The sequence below is a fragment of the Nicotiana tabacum genome, chromosome 13, assembly GCF_000715075.1.
Source record: "Nicotiana tabacum cultivar K326 chromosome 13, ASM71507v2, whole genome shotgun sequence".
In the NCBI taxonomy this organism is placed as follows: Eukaryota; Viridiplantae; Streptophyta; class Magnoliopsida; order Solanales; family Solanaceae; genus Nicotiana; species Nicotiana tabacum.
This window is the reverse complement of record NC_134092.1, coordinates 8,335,883-8,353,055: the sequence shown is the minus strand read 5'-3', so window position 1 is coordinate 8,353,055 and position 17,173 is coordinate 8,335,883. Positions and strand designations below refer to the sequence as shown.

General features: G+C 34.2%; 1 protein-coding gene and 1 long non-coding RNA gene across 2 annotated transcripts; both read left to right on the top strand.

The window, feature by feature from the left end:
- The first annotated feature begins 13,352 nt into the window (after nucleotides 1-13,352).
- On the top strand, nucleotides 13,353-14,317 carry LOC142167792 (uncharacterized). The gene is made up of 2 exons (XR_012697890.1): nucleotides 13,353-13,520; nucleotides 14,097-14,317. It is a non-coding gene; the product is annotated as an uncharacterized LOC142167792 (long non-coding RNA).
- An 18-nt stretch (nucleotides 14,318-14,335) lies between these two features.
- On the top strand, nucleotides 14,336-16,025 carry LOC107785597 (uncharacterized). Its single transcript, XM_016606943.2, has 3 exons — nucleotides 14,336-14,746; nucleotides 15,444-15,585; nucleotides 15,695-16,025. Exons 1-3 carry the CDS (start codon nucleotides 14,404-14,406, stop codon nucleotides 15,753-15,755), a joined length of 546 nt encoding a protein of 181 aa, XP_016462429.2. The 5' UTR covers nucleotides 14,336-14,403; the 3' UTR covers nucleotides 15,756-16,025.
- Nucleotides 16,026-17,173: the final 1,148 nt, after the last annotated feature.

The window sequence follows — 17,173 nt, the reverse complement described above, 5'->3', positions numbered from 1 at the left end:
ATATATAAGTATAACAATCTTTCAATCTCCTTACAATATGAAAATAACTATGTGAAACCATCACAAAGACTAGATCCGATGCGAATCCAAATCTAATCGGTCTTGATATGAGTATCGAATATCAAATAAAAAATATTAAAAAAAGACCATCACAAAAATCCCATTAAACATGATCCTTACAAAATAACTTAAACTTAAAATTGGAAGACCTAGGATCCCAATATAGTCCAATTTCGTCATTAACACTTAATCCACGATCTTTAAACAAATCCAAACACACAAGTGCATAATCATTATTAGGCAACATCTCAAAATAAGTCAATTCATCATGATACTTCTTAGGGTTTTTCTTATCAGTTTCATCCCATAAACCGATATTCTTCTTGCGCCCTGACTCAACAACATTAGCCATATCCAATGTCCAATATCGAAAAATATGCTCGAACGCTTCGGCCGAAGGCACGATCAACTTCCCGACGACCGCCTCGTAATGCGTGATGATTTTATTAATTTGCCACGGATCCTTTAAATCAATAATTGGAGGAGGGTATATGTCCCTAATTTCTTTTATTTGACGAGTTACTATCCACGGCGTGTTGCTAGCTTTACATGCTTCTTCTTCTGCTTTTGTCGGGATGAAATTGTAAATCAAAGTCTTTTTCATGTTGCGTATTCGAGTCTAAGAGAAAGAAAAATTATTTGATGAATTATACCAAAGAAGTGAATTTCAGACAATGTTTTGAGAAAAAGTTTAGGATTTTATAGGGATGTTTTGGTATTGACAATTTGGAAAGTTAAAATAGTACTAAAGAATATATTCCTACTAAGACTGGGATTCACATTTTTACTGTATATAGAATGAACAATTTAGGTCGGTTATGATTCTTTCCTTGTGTGTAATTGTACACCAAAGGCAACATTACTATTAGAATTTATAAGGCAACATTACTATTAGAATTTATTTGATATCTTCTCAAACTGTGATTCTCGTGCTATTTAATAATATTTCAATTTTAATAATGTCACTTTCCTACTACAAATAAGTATTTTATGTATAAGAGCTTTTCTTTTTTGGTAATAAAAGTAAAACTAATATTATTAATTACTAATTACTATTATATCTATTAACTACTATTACATCTACTATTACTAAGTATTTGTAACACTAATCTATCTTACATGGATGCTTACCTGTACAGCATCTTTGAATAATAACAATTAAATTATTTACTAAAACATGTTTAATATCATTAGGAAACTATTTAATTAGCATAATCTGAGTAATTAGGCAACTCCTTAATATCATTAGGCAAGTATTTAATTAGCATAATTTGAGTAATTAGGCAACTCCTTAATTACTATTAGAGAATAATTTAATTGGTCAACGTTAATTAGGAAGTTTACTTAGGAACGGTATCCCAATTTTAAATCAGTTTAGTTAAGGAAATATTATATATATTTTTTTTTCATATTACTATGGTCTGAATTCCTTTATGTTGTCGTTGACAGCCCTTTCTTCTTTGGAATTAAATCAATAAAGGTAGAATTCTAGCTTTTAACAAATTCTCCTTCCTTGTTAAACACCTCAAATGTCTTCAGAACATCTTCTTTCACTCCTTCTCTGGAAAACGATCTTTGTAGAACTCATTTTTAATCGTACTTTATCTTCAGTGAATTCTGTTGAGGTTTTTATTGAAATAGTCTTAAAATGAGGGTGAATGGGAAATAGAGGGAAAATAAAATTTTTGAGTAAAATTTTAAGTTTTCCTCTCTTAACAATGAGGCATTGTCCCATATTGGAAGAGGAAAAGATTTTTGGTGGGTATATATATAATTGCTCTTCTTGTAGCTCTTAAAGAGTTAAGAAGAAAACAAGCCTCGAGCCGTCGTCGTCGTCGCTCGCTCGGCTTCGGATTCGGCTTCGGATAACTTTGGCTATACATTGCACTCCTTCCTCTCAGCATTTCCATACGATTTTCTGAGTTTCTACTCCTTTGTTCTGCATTGTTTTAACTTCAAACAAAGCAACTGTAAGTGTGATTTGCTATCGAAGTTTGTGTTCGCTGAAACACTGGGGTTTGAAGTACTGCTATACCAGTGTGTGATTCGTTCTATCCTGGGAGAAAATAATCCATAACCTTGGGTACTAGGAGGGGATTAAATTCCTTAAAGAAACACTGTGAATTCAGTGAGCTCGAATTAATTACTGTTTCATTACGATAACTTATATTTTACAGAATTATTATTTACAAATACATCAATATTGGCCGGTCTAACAAGCTTAAGGAATTTAATATTTATTTCGGTATTTGTGTTATTCTTATTATTCTGCAAACTAAAACCTTTGTGGTTTTGTGTACTCCCGTTTTGGAGAGTAAAGCCTTCGTGGCGTTTTGTTGGAGATTCAAATCTACGTGATTTTTACTCCAGTTTGAAAACGTGTATTAAACGTTTGTTTGTGTCATTTTTTTTCCAAAAAAAATGGCGACTGAAGGCGAAAACCAAGCTATTCCGATGGTGACTGCCAACGCATCGACAAGCCGAACACCGGCGTTGGCACCGGCAGAAAAACCCAAAAAAATTTCTGGGATTGATTTCAAGCGCTGGCAGCAGAAAATGTTCTTCTACTTAACTACGTTATGTCTACAGAAGTTCATCAAGGAAGATGTTCCTGATCTGCCAGATAAAACTCCAGATAATGAACGCTTTCTCGTGATTGAAGCGTGGAAGCATTCTGATTTTTTATGCAAGAATTATATTCTTAGCGGACTGGATGATAATCTGTATAATGTATACAGTAGCGTGGAGACGTCAAAAGAATTGTGGAATGCGCTTGAAAAAAAATATAAAACTGAAGATGCGGGATGAAGAAATTCGTTGCCGCAAAATTTTTGGACTACAAAATGGTAGATAGCAAGTCTGTTATTACCCAAGTCCAGGAATTGCAAGTAATTATTCATGATCTACTTGCTGAAGGTCTTGTCATCAATGAAGCATTTCAAGTAGCAGCAATGATTGAGAAGTTGCCTCAGTTGTGGAAGGACTTCAAAAATTATTTGAAACACAAACGAAAGAAAATGTCCCTTGAAGATCTCATTGTTCGGTTGAGAATCGAAGAGGACAATAAAGCTGCTGAAAGGAGAGACCGTGAAAATTCAACAATAATGGGAGCAAATATTGTTGAAGATAACAAAAAGAGGAAGAAGGCTTCTGGTCCGAAATACAACCCAAGTAAGAAGCGGTTCAGTGGAAACTGCTACAACTGTGAAAAAATCGGACACAAATCTACGGAGTGTCGTGCTCCGAAGAAAGACCAGAAAAGGGGTCAAGCAAATATGGTAGTAAACCATAATGATGTTGATAACTTGTGTGCCATGCTTTCTGAATGTAACTTGGTGGGGAATCCTAAACTGTGGTGGTTTGATTCAGGAGCCACTCGCCATGTTTGTACAGTTAGAGAAGCCTTTGCTACTTATGCTTCTGCTGGACCCGGAGAGACAGTTTATATGGGAAATGCTTCAACAACAAAAGTTGAAGGATATGGAAAGATATTTCTGAAAATGACTTCTGGCAAGGTCATGACTTTGAACAATGTCCTTCATGTTTCCGAAATGAGAAAGAATTTAGTCTCAACTGGACTTCTTGTTAAGCACGGTTTTAAGTGCGTTTTTGTGTCCAACAAGGTTGTCATAAGTAAAAATGAAATATTTGTAAAAAAAGGTTACCTCACCGAGGGCCTTTACAATCTAAATGTAATGGTTGTGGAAAACAATAATAATATTTCAGATTCTTCTTACTTACTTGAGTCAAATGATTTATGGCATGTACGTTTGGGTCATGTCAATTATAAAACCTTGCGGAAAATGATTAACTTGGAAGTACTGCCTAAGTTTGAATGCGAAAAATCAAAATGTCAAACATGTGTGGAATCTAAGTATGTTAAACATCCTTATAAGTCAGTTGAAAGGAATTCAAATCCTTTAGACTTAATTCACACAGATATTTGTGACATGAAGTCAATACCATCTCGCGGTGGAAAGAAGTATTTCATAACTTTTATAGACGATGGTACTCGATATTGCTATGTTTACTTACTGAATAGTAAAGATGAAGCAATAGACGCATTCAGGCAATACAAAAATGAAGTTGAAACGCAACTTAACAAGAAAGTAAAAATGATAAGAAGTGATAGGGGTGGTGAATATGAATCCCCTTTTGAAGAAATATGTTTAGAATATGGAATTATTCATCAAACAACAACCCCTTACACGCCCCAATCTAATGGGATTGCGGAAAGAAAGAATCGCACATTAAAGGAGATGATGAACGCGTTGTTGATAAGTTCTGGTTTGCCACAGAACTTGTGGGGGAAGCCATTCTTACGGCTAATCGAATATTAAATCGTTTGCCCCATAGCAAAACACAATCCATTCCATATGAAAAATGGAAAGGAAGGAAGCCCAACTTGAATTATTTTAAAGTGTAGGGGTGTTTGGCAAAAGTGCAAGTTCCTAAACCCAAAAGGGTAAAGATAGGACCGAAAACTGTTGATTGTGTTTTCATAGGATATGCGACAAATAGTAAAGCATATCGATTTCTGGTTCATAAATCAGAAAATTCCGACATTCATAATAATACGGTTATAGAATCAGATAATGCTGAGTTCTTTGAAAAAATATATCCGTATAAAAAGGAATGTGAGTCGTTTAGTGAAGGATCTAAACGACCTCGGGAAAAAACAAAAGAAAATATATGTAATCAGGAGGATCCAAGACGTAGTAAACGTCAAAGAACGTCTACTTCATTTGGACCAGATTTTGTGACTTTCTTATTGGAAAATGAGCCTCAAACATTTAAAGAAGCTATGACTTCTTCGGAATCATTGTTTTGGAAAGAGGCAGTCAATAGTGAAATAGAATCCATATTAAACAACCATACATGGGAATTGGTTGATCTTCCTCCTGGAAATAAACCTTTGGGTTCTAAATGGATTTTTAAGAGAAAAATCAAAGATGATGGCACTATTGATAAATTCAAGGCAAGACTCGTAGTCAAAGGGTATAGACAACGAGAAGGTCTAGACTACTTTGATACATACTCTCCAGTTACAAGAATTATGTCCATACAGATGTTAATAGCATTAGCTGCAATGTATGGTCTTGAAATTCATCAAATGGATGTTAAGACGGCCTTCTTAAATGGAGAGTTGGAGGAAGAAATTTACATGGAACAACCTGAAGGGTTTGTGGTTCCAGGTAAAGAAAAGAAGGTATGTAGACTTGTTAAGTCTCTTTACGGACTAAAACAAGCACCCAAACAATGGCATGCGAAATTTGACCAAACAATGTTGTCAAATGGTTTTAAGATAAATGAATGTGATAAATGTGTGTACATTAAAAATGTTCCAAATCACATAGTCATTGTTTGCCTATATGTGGATGATATGCTGATAATGAGTAATGACATTGCCAACATAAATGCTACTAAGCGTATGCTCAATAGCAAGTTTGATATGAAAGACTTGGGAGTTGCTGATTTAATTCTGGGAATTAAGATCCATAAGACTCCTCAAGGTCTGGCATTGTCACAATCTCATTATATTAAGACAGTACTTGAAAAATTCAAGCACTTGGGCTTTAAAGTTGCAAAGACTCCAATTGACGTGAATCTTGCATTAGCAAAGAATAAAGGCCAAAGCATATCACAATTGGATTATGCTCGTGTGTTGGGATGCTTAATGTATATCATGAATTGTACACGATCAGATATAGCTTGTGCTATAAGTAAACTGAGTCGATATACGAGCAATCCAGGCCAATCTCATTGGATGGCAATGAAACGAGTTTTGGGATATTTAGAACATATCCAGAACTTTGACTTGCACTACAGTAAATTCCCTGCGGTGATTGAAGGATACTGTGATGCAAATTGGATCACCGGTTCAACTGATTCTAAGTCCACGAGTGGACATATATTCACTATTGGTGGAGGAGCGGTATCTTGGAAGTCGTCCAAACAAACATGTATTGCCCGCTCTACAATGGAGGCTGAATTCATAGCCTTAGATAAAGCCGGTGAAGAAGCTGAATGGCTCCGGAATTTCTTGGAAGACATTCCATTTTAGCCCAAACCGTTGGCACCAATATGCATACATTGTGATAGTCAAGCGGCAATTGGAAGGGCTGGGAGCGTTATGTATAACGGTAAATCTCGTCATATACGACGAAGACATAAAACCGTTAGGCAATTACTCTCTAGAGGAATTATCACGATTGACTATGTAAAGTCAAGTGATAATGTGTCGGATCCACTTACAAAAGGCCTAACTAGAGAGGTAGTTGAGAAATCATCAAGGGGAATGGGGCTATGGCCGAGAACAAGTCATTGTGGAGGTAACTCTACCTAGAAGACTGGAGATCCCAAGATCTAGGTTCACGGAGATCAAACAAAGTCATTAATGACGGTTCAACATTGTCAAATAAAATTTTAGTCCGTTCTCGTGATGAGACAATGTTCAGTACCAAGGATAAAGTATTAGGGTTTTTTAATGATTTCTAAATTTGATACGGGGTATATCAAATAGTGTATCTACAGGATGACACGTTTAGGAATCACCTATGTAAGTGTGAAGTGTTAGCCGCTTCAAGGAGAACTTTGTAAGACCAGTTCTCTACGCACTTATGAAATCAGGCGGTGTTCATGGCTGGAACGAACACAACAATGAGAACCAAAGACGGTTAAGGGTTGATTGTGTGACTTATGGTTGTCTAGGTATACACCAAAGATCGACGGTTCAAAGATATCAAATCTACTGATTGACCGAGTATATCCGACATAAGTTTACTACGGAAAGTTCAAAGGGAAACCTACTTATCCAGATGCGATTAATCCTTGCTTGCAAATCACACAGTTTTTCCATGCATACTTCCGTGATATAGCCATTCCCCATTCGTGTGGGAGGATTGTTGAGGTTTTTATTGAAATAGTCTTAAAATGAGGGTGAATGGGAAATGGAGGGAAAATAAAATTTTTGAGTAAAATTTTAAGTTTTCCCCTCTTAACAATGAGACATTGTCCCATATTGGAAGAGGAAAAGATTTTTGGTGGGTATATATATAATTGCTCTTCTTGTAGCTCTTAAAGAGTTAAGAAGAAAGCAAGCCTCGCGTCGTCGTCGTCGTCGCTCGCTCGGCTCGGCTTCGGCTACGGTTACGGCTTCGGCTTCAGCTTCGGCTTCGGATTTGGCTTCGGATTCGGATTCGGATTCGGTCAAATGATCGATTGATTGATTAATTTTTTGGACCAAATTTATTTATTAATAGTAAATATTAACGTAAGATTATCCGTATTTATAACAGATACGTTCCAATCCGTGTACTGACCACCAGCTGCGACAACAAGCCGCCTAATGCTCTTCCCACCATGAATGTGCTTGCTCAACAAACAAGTGCTTGCTCCACCATGGAGGGTGGACGATTGTTCTTCTTCAACACTGGCTGCTATATATATGTGCAGCAGCTGTTGAAGAAAGACACACACAATACACAAGACACAAAACTGAAAACGCTCAACTTTGGCTATACATTACACTCCTTCCTCTCAGCATTTCCATACAATTTTTTGAGTTTCTACTCCTTTGTTCTGCATTATTTTAACTTCAAACAAAGCAACTGTAAGTGTAATTTGCTACCGAAGTTTGTGTTCGCTGAAACACTGGGGTTTGAAGTACCGCTACACCAGTGTGTGATTCGTTCTATCCTGGGAGGAAATAATCCATAACCTTGGGTACTAGGAGGGGATTAAATTCTTTAAGGAAACACTGTGAATTCAGTGGGCTCGAATTAATTACTGTTTCATTACGATAACTTATATTTTGCAGAATTATTATTTACAAATATAACAATATTGGCGGGACTAACAAATTCCCCATCAATTTGTAGCTTGTCTATCCAATTATATCTCATGTTTGAATTTGCTATTTTGTGAAAAAATCTAGTGTTTTACCTCTGGTTGATTCATAAAATTCTGGAATTTTGTCTCCAATGTATCTCTCCTGCCTTTGCTATATCATGTATTCCTTTGTTAATGCTATTCTATTAGATTCTTCTTCCTCTAAGTTACTATTCTGATTATCACTTTGCCCCGTTCTTTCCAATTGTTGCAAAATCTGATCTTTTCTTCTTCCCAGGTAACCAAAAAATTCTTTGTTCCAAGTCTTTAGAATAGTATGTCTATCAAGAGTGATTCGGATTTCATGAGTTAGCATTCTAACATGTCTACCGGTCTCCTCTTGAGTGCGAATAATACCCATTTCACGATCAAGCTGTGCAGCTTTCTTTTTCAAGAATAGTTCCCTAGTTTTGACACTTAAATCTCCTATGTCTAAATAAATAAAGAGGTTGGGTCATAAAACTAAAAACAAGTTTGTAAAATACCAAAAAATCAATTGACCCCTAAATTTATAAGGAAAGCCAAATTAATAATATGGGATGAAGTACTTATGGCTAAGCGTCAAAGAATTGAAACAATTACTTAGAGTTCTATAGATATATTGGATATTAATGAACCATTTGGTAGAAAAGTAATAGTTTGTGAGGTGGTTTCTGTCAAGTACTATCAATAGTTCCAAAATCGACAAAAGCAAAGACCATATAAGCTAGCTTGCCAAAATTATACTTATAGTCTCAAATGAAAAAATTTCAAATGACAAGAAATATAAAAGCGAGAATAGATCTAACATTCGGTGACTTCTTGCTTCCGGTCGAAAACGAAAAAGATGATTTGGTTCTTCTAGAACACTTGGTTATCAACCACAATGGTAATAGTAGTGCATTTAATAAGAAAAAATATTATCATCGTTAGATTAGATGCAATTTTAAGTTTTATGGTAAAAATAAAATATTTTTTAGTTTTGATTCAGCAGAAGATGATACCAACAATTACTACCAAAAAGAACACTCAAATACTTTAATATCAAATGACCTTCTACCATCAAGGTTTGTTGTCAAATTCATTATTTCTTACGTATGTTAGTGTCACCATATATATAATAGACTAAGGTAAAATTGATCTTCCATTGCATATATGTTAATTTTGAAGAAAAATATGCACGCTATGCTGCTGAAAAACTTAAATCCGTCGAATAGCATATGTAATAGTACACATATAGTATATAAATTTTTTGACAATAACGTCATATACATGCATAAATTATGATACTGGTCAATGTGCTTCTAAGTATGTGTTTATCCCTAAAATCAACTTTTGTCTTTCGAAAATAAAGAATATCCTTTTAAATTTGTGTAAAAATATTTTTCAGTATGTTTATGTTTTATAATTATAATAAATAAAGCACAAGGATATACATCCTAAATATTGGACTATATTTACAATAATATATTTTCTTGCACGAATAACTATATGTTGCACTTTCAAGAGGGATATCAATATCGACAACAAGAGTTCTTTTTATGGCAGAACAACCAAAGCATTAGAAGGAAACATACACAAAAAAATATCGTCTACAAAGAAGTATTCGGTAAGATACCATCACATTAGATACATTTAAGTTATAATTATTATGTAATCAACCTGATTAAATTGATCATTTGTATAAGTTTTGATGACATCTTTTCATTTTGAATTCACATATTATGTTAATGTAATAATATTTTTCTCATTAATTAATTTCTTTCCTTCCTTCATATAAATAAATATTTAAACCATTATGTGTCATTATTAACGTGCAACGCAAGTTTATAGATACTAGTGTGTGTGTGTGTGTGTGTGTGTATATATATATATATATATATATATATATATATATATATATATATATATATATATTACAAGCAAGAAAAAAGTTATACATGGTTTTTAACATGAATAACAATCAAATTCCATAGTAATATGAAAAACGTACTCAAAAATAATTTCCTCCGATGGACTCTTTTTTTTCTTTTAGTTATTTGGGTGAAATAATATTTTGGAAAAATTATTTAACACATCAAACATTTATACTGTATTTATCATTCGTACCTATACTTTCAGCAAATTTACCATCCATAGCTATGTTTGAATTTTATAGCAAATTCATAAAATAAGAGATTAATTATTTTGAACTAAAATAATAGAATAATAAGTTCTCGTAGCTCAGTTGGTTAGAGCGTCCGCTTAGTTAGCGGATGTCTTGTGTTTGACTCTCAACAAGGACATTTTATTTTTCTGTATTTCTGTATTTCGCCTTAGTTGTATTCGTTGCGCGCACAAATACAGTCGATACATGTTGTATCCATTGTATACACCCATGTATATATTCGATACATGTTGTATCCATTGTATACACCCTAGTATTTCGCCTTAGTTATACGGTTGATACAATGAATATAATTGTGCGAATAAATACAGTGAGATACATATTGTATTTCGTTGCGCGAACAAATACAGTTGACACATGTTGTATTCGTTGCTCGTTTGAATACAGGTGATACAAGTTAGTATCATTGAGGTATACACCATAGTGGTTTATGAAAGGAATTTTACCTCTTATAGCAAAGGTATACACCTTATTTATTATAAACTAAAATTATTTTAAAATATTATTTTCTATAGCTCCTTTTATATTTTATAGCAAAATAAGTATTTATGGTATATATTATCATTGAGGTATGAAATAAGGCATGAAATACGCTATTTATGTTTTTCCTCTCTCTTAGACAACTGGACATATCTATTTTTAAGGTGATTGACGTTACTGTATTCATGAATACATGGCCAGTGGCAGACCCAGGATTTTGTGCAAGCGGGTTCAATTTTAGAAGTACATAACTTTAGTCGTAAAATAGTAGTTGTCAAGTGGGTTCAAATAAAATATTTATACAAAATTTACACAGTTTTAATTCTAATTTATACATATACACAGTATTATTTTTTGGCGAAGCGGGTTCAGTTGAACCCGCTAGCCACCACGTGGGTCCGCCACTGCACATGGTACGGATACATGTGAATACATGCGCGTACAGGTGGACTACCTTGATTTTAGGTGCTTTTTACTGCTGTATTCATGAATACAGCAGCGTGAATACGCGCGTACAACTGGACTGCCCTGATTTTAGGTGCTTTTTACTACTGCATTCATGAATACAGCAGCGCGAATACATGTGAATACATGCGCGTACAGCTGGACTGCCCTGATTTTAGGCGCTTTTTGCTGCTGTATTCACGAATACATGGCGCGAATACATGTGAATACATGCGCGTACAGCTGGACTGCCCTGATATTAGGCGCTTTTTGTTGCTGTATTCATGAATACAACAACACGAATACATATGAATACATACGCATACAACTGGATTACCCTGATTTTAGGCGCTTTTTGCTGCTGTATTCATGAATACATGGCCCGAATACATTTGAATACATGCGCGTACAACCGGACTACCCTGATTTTATGCGCTTTTTGCTGTTGTATTCATGAATACAACAACGCGAATACAACGAATACATCGAATACACTACCGTAACAACTGAATAGTAGTTATAGGAAGCAATTATGTATATGATAACTATAGAAAGTTAATAACCACTAAATAATAGTGATTTATGAAAATTTCTCTTTTTGAAAATATCTCTAATATTTATTTTAGTCCACAGGCAACCTTAATCAAAGCCACAAGGTTGGTAAAATGATTTGGATCGGGCTTATAAGTCTCGATCTTAAATGGACTCGAACAATCTTAACCTAACCCGATTTAAATACAGGGCTATGTTAGGCTAGTCTAATGGGCCAAGCTTTTTTAACAGTTCTTAAAATAATCAATAGAAACGGCGGTTAGAACACACCCAATGACCTTGAAAATTAAATGATTTTGATTTTGACTCCCGCTCGTTCCAGTGAAAAATCTTTAAGGTCAAAAGTCAAACGTATAAAAAAAATCAAAAGCGACACCAAAATGTCCCTATTTGTGCAAATCACCCAACGGCAGGACCCCCAAGGATCATGATTGGGTCCAAGGTGATGAAAGTGGAAATCCTTTGGACTGTGTCAAGAAGTGAGTGTCGGTGGAATTAGTAATCAATGCCAAATGTCTTATGGATCGAATTTTAATATTTTTATTTAAAAATAATATTATATAGTCGTTCTCAAAATAATAGTAAAATATTTTTTTTATATATATATATATTGTATATTAGATACAAAAATTATATAAATTTTATATACTTTTCGGCTACTGAATGTAAATAGTTTTGATAGGGGCTAAAAGTAGAAAAAAAGTCCTTTTTTATTCCTTGCTCCTTCTACTTCTTCTTTTCTTTCCTCATCTGTTGCTGACTTGCTGTTAATTTAAAAAATCAAATGGTAAAAAACTGACTAGGTATGATATGATGGAGAATTAAAACCCATAAAGTCAGTAGTATATCGAGGTTAATTCCTACCTAAAACTCAATGATTTTAACTCAAACAATTCATTAAATAAGTACAGATGATTAATTTCCAACTCAATAACTTAGAATAAATTATCCTAAAATCTTGAACTTCAAATCCATGTCTAATTATCGCCCAGATAACCCCTCGTGCGCTTGCCTTTCTGTCGCTTTGTTTCTCTCTCGTAATAATTCAAACTGAAAGTCAGTTACTTTAATAGGCTATTTTCGCGCAATTCACGTTTTAACACTAATTATCAATAAAAATAATCATATTAACTTTAATTTATTCATTAAAAAATATAATAAATATTTTTAGATTCTTTATTGTTGATATCTCACAAAATCAAATATTATGAACCAAAATAAAAATGTCAAAAAATATTAAAGTGAATTGTAGGGGTATCACTTACTCTCTCTATGGTCTACTTTAGTTATTTTTTTGGTTATTTTTCACACATATAAAGAAATTCACCATTTAGCATTAATTAACAATAAAAATTATTATATTAATCTTAATTTATTCATTAGAAATATAACAAATAGTCTTAAACTATTTATTCCAAGGATAATTTTGCAAAACAAAAAGTTGATTATTTCTTAATGTTTGAAAAAATCAAATATTGTAGATCACAAGAAAAAAGTAAAAAAATCAATTAAAGTGGACCGTATGGTGTATCACTTATTTTTTTTTTCGATTTCCCATTCGATGTTCGGTTCCCACATTGGAGTATGACTAAATCTATAGTTTTCCATCTGGTATCCGGTATCCATATTGGGACCCAACTAAATCCAAATTCGCGAAAAGTTATACACGGTGAATAAAGTATTTTCTAACAAAGACCGACTCCATACCACGTCTTGAACCCGCGACCTATCGATAAAACTTGCAACCCTTGTTTGGTGGAGTATCACTTATCACATTAAAATAGACGCACTCACTTTAATGAACTTTCTGCTACAGTACTATTTCAGATCTCAAATATTTTAGTGTAGTACTCAACATAGGCTCCTCTACTATTAAATTTCTTACATTACCCTTCACTTTCTTCTATCTGAGCTAAATCTCTTTTTCTCACTCTCTCTTCAAGTCAAGGTACTCTCTCGTTTTTTCACTTTCTTTATGTCTTTATTGTGTTTATTGATACATGATTTGTTTAGATTGAGCAACTTTAATTGGTTTTATTGAGATTGTAGGATTTATTTGTTTCTAAAATTTAAGTCTTTACCTTTTTCTTTGCAATTCAGTACTTGTTTACCTACTGTAGTGAATCCATGAGCATTATGAGTTGTTAGTTTTGCTGAATTTTGAAGTGCTGGTACCTAGAGCTGAGTAGAATGTACTTCAATACAAGAATAATGTTAAAGAATTGATGGTTACTTCCTTCAATTTAGCAATATTAGGTCATTGGAAATTGTTAAAATGGTACAAAAAATAAGGGGTGGATTTAGCATGCCAGGTATGGGTTCATCTCATTTCAGTAACTTTTGCTATATATGTTGAAAATTCCTCCAAATAAGTGCAAATAATAGATTTCGAACTCAGTAAATCAAACAGAATGCGGTAGAATTTCGAACGCGAACATAAAGTTCAGATCTTGGATCCACCTCTGCTATTAATTGCCTATTGATCCTTAGGAATTTAAAGTGTTTGATATACTTTTTTTTTCAGAGTTTGCTTCAGATGATAATTTGAAGAAGATAGCCGAATTTGCTTGCTGCATTTCTACGATTGATGAGTTTGGTATTGTATAAGTGTAACGAGATTGAGATTTGTTGAGTGAGGTTTTGATGGATCATATTTCATCTACAGAGAGGGATTTTGTGGTTGATCTCGAGAGTTGTAGAAGTACAAGTGAAGAAGCAAGAAGTACTAATTCTCCTTTATATCCCCTGTTTTGGCAATATACACTAGTGTCTGTAATGATGATGGTGAAGAACTTTCTAGAGCTGAAAATGGGTTGAATATAAACAGAAATATGAAAGACGGCGATGAGCTTTCTCCGGGGAATGTTAGAGTGTTTATAGACAAGACAAATTTAGTAGAGAAGAAAACGGTGAAAGAAAAACGTAAATCAATGAGTGCTAAAAAACCTCCTAAGCCTCCTAGACCTCCCAGAGGATTTTCATTGGATGCTGCTGACCAGAAGCTGATAAAAGAGATAGCGGAACTCGCAATGATCAAACGTGCACGAATTGAACGAATGAAGGCTTTGAAGAAAATGAAAGCAGCCAAGGCATCGTCAACATCATCAGTATTGAATGGCAGTTTCCTTGCCTTGCTCTTTACTGTCTTCTTCTTTTTTCTGCTATTGTTTCAAGGTAAATATCTGGATTTTTCAGTTTGGATTTCCTATGTCCTATTTTAGAGTGTAATTATATTAAGAATCAAGTTTTTATGAAAATCTGCTCCAATAGATTGCTCCTCATTAAGATAAAATTTGACTTTCTTCATTCTTCAGCATGTCAAGTCATGTTAATTGCATTTCATACCTGTACTCAGTTTCTTTTGTTTGTGTTTCATGCTTTTAAGTGACAACATATTGGTGTTACTTGTGTATGGAATGCTAACAATGGCTTCGTACCGGTCACCGTACAAGCAAAATCATAATGGAGCTGTTGGTTATCTCCTTAATTCTGTATATATGTCAACATCATTCTTGTTTTGGAACTTTGTTTTCTCTTGATACTGATACCTTACCCCACTTGTGGGATTACACTGGGTTTGTTGTTGTCGTCGTCTTGATACTGATACCGGTTCCCGTTATGTGAGCATCTTCATGAAAGTAGGAAGATGCAAAAATATCGCTGGACACGATATATATGTGCGCTGATTCTTTGCATTTTTAGTCAGCAACTGGGTGGTGTTGGAAAATCACATTTTTGCAATTGACACACCCTTGTGTTCTCTTTCTTCTCCTTTTAGTTCCTTCTCCCGTTTTATTCATACTGTGGAACCAAGATTTTGTCTCAGGTTGCAAAATTTCTGATGATTTGGTGTTTGCAATATTGTATGCAGGGATGTCTTACAGAAGTTCAGCTATGAGCTTTTACGATTCTGTCCAATCCGGCAGCGTAAGGAAGAATAGGTTCATTATTGTACAGGACCATTCGAATTTATCCACTAGTAATGCCATCTTTGCGGACTCTGGATCTTCTGAGTATGTACTATCCTATATATCTATAATCATCTGAAAATGGTACTTTACATTCTGTTGTTACGGATGATTCTAGTCGGCTAAGTTTTTCCATTTGCTTCTTATCTTGTAGTCCTGTGGAGCACGCTTCTGGTTTAACTCATGGGAATAGTCGGGAAAGTGTCACAAGCTGAAATTAGTGTCATTGCTCGAACTATTCAAATATGAATACAGATTGCCACTACGTTTCTGGTATGCGCCAGCCTGAAGGAGTACTTCGTAAGTGACTCATTGGCACAAGATATACCTAATTTGTATAACCTGTACAGTGATTGATACTGGTTGATTGAGATAAATAACCACTGGCATAGCATGTCGAGGATATCTCAGAACTGCCAATTCAGTAGCTAGCCTCATATTGACGAATTACTTTCTTTGTGGTTGTTGGTTGGGAGGGGGGGGGGGGGGGGTTTGAAGCAAAATAAAGATCGGTCCTTTAACATAGCAGTTGGATTATATGTATTACAAAAGATATCTAAAGAATGTTGATATCAAGTGAAAGTGAAACTGGTGATAAATGAGTTTCTTTTGCTTGTCAGTTGTATAATCTTAACTCCTTGGTACTAGATCGTTTGAAGACCAAAGTTGTACCTCAGTGTTGTTAATGCTGATAATGATCATAATACTCCTATGAGTGTGTAAGTAGACAAATGCTATGAATTATGTATGATATTTGAGTTTTTTTTACCAATATTGTCCCTTATCTTTGAGGGTAGGTCTATTTTTGTCCCTCAAATATAACCCCGACCATATTTAATCCCTTAAGTATGCTAAAGTAGAGTACCTTTAGTCTTAGTGACAGAATGTGTTCAAAAACTAATGGTGTTACCCAACTCTGATTCATGAAGCAAATCTTCCGATCTGAAGCAAAACGTTTCATCTCCTTTTATTAGGTAACGTAAATTATCACTTTAATTCCTCATTTTTAGGTAATGTTTTCTAAAATTTAAAGCTTGAAAATACCCCCTTCTGCTCCAGTTTCCAATCTGCTTATTCATTTGCTTCAATAATATGCTAGAAGTGATCCTGGCTGCTCTATTTTTTCAAATTTCAACTTTTCTTTTTGAAAAAATCATATGAATTTTTAAAAGTAAAAGTTTCAACTTTAAATTCTCAAATTTATCAGCTGTGTACTAGAAACTTTTAAGATCTCAAATTTATCAGCTTTATACTATTAGTGGGTGTTGGTTTATAAAACATTTTCGATAAGTAAATTAAAAAGACGGTGAGTGCCGAAACCAACCCCATAATTGATCTTGGAATTAGTTTTGGTTTCTACATTTTGAAAATTGATTTTGATCTCCATATTTCAAAACCTAATTTGATTTGCTCTCCATTGTGATTGCTGTTCGAAACTACGATTTTGTAGTTTTACTCATTTGGGTTTTATATGTGAGACATTTTTGGAGATATACAAAAGGCTGAACTAAACACAGTTTCTTTTTTCAGAAATCGGGGAAGATTATTTTCCAAATAAAGGAAAAATGGGAACATTTTCTTGTCCTGTTGAGCTTTAAATTATTGCTATGAGAGTTTGACACAATCCTTTTTT

What these genes read in the sequence shown, in the direction of transcription:
- LOC107785597 (XM_016606943.2), top strand. Translation starts at nt 14,404, where the DNA reads ATGAAAGACGGCGATGAGCTTTCTCCGGGGAATGTTAGAGTGTTTATA. An exon ending in TTTTCTGCTATTGTTTCAAG is followed by an intron (nt 14,747 to 15,443) that starts GTAAATATCTGG and finishes TATTGTATGCAG; the next exon opens with GGATGTCTTACAGAAGTTCA. An exon ending in GCGGACTCTGGATCTTCTGA is followed by an intron (nt 15,586 to 15,694) that starts GTATGTACTATC and finishes CTTATCTTGTAG; the next exon opens with TCCTGTGGAGCACGCTTCTG.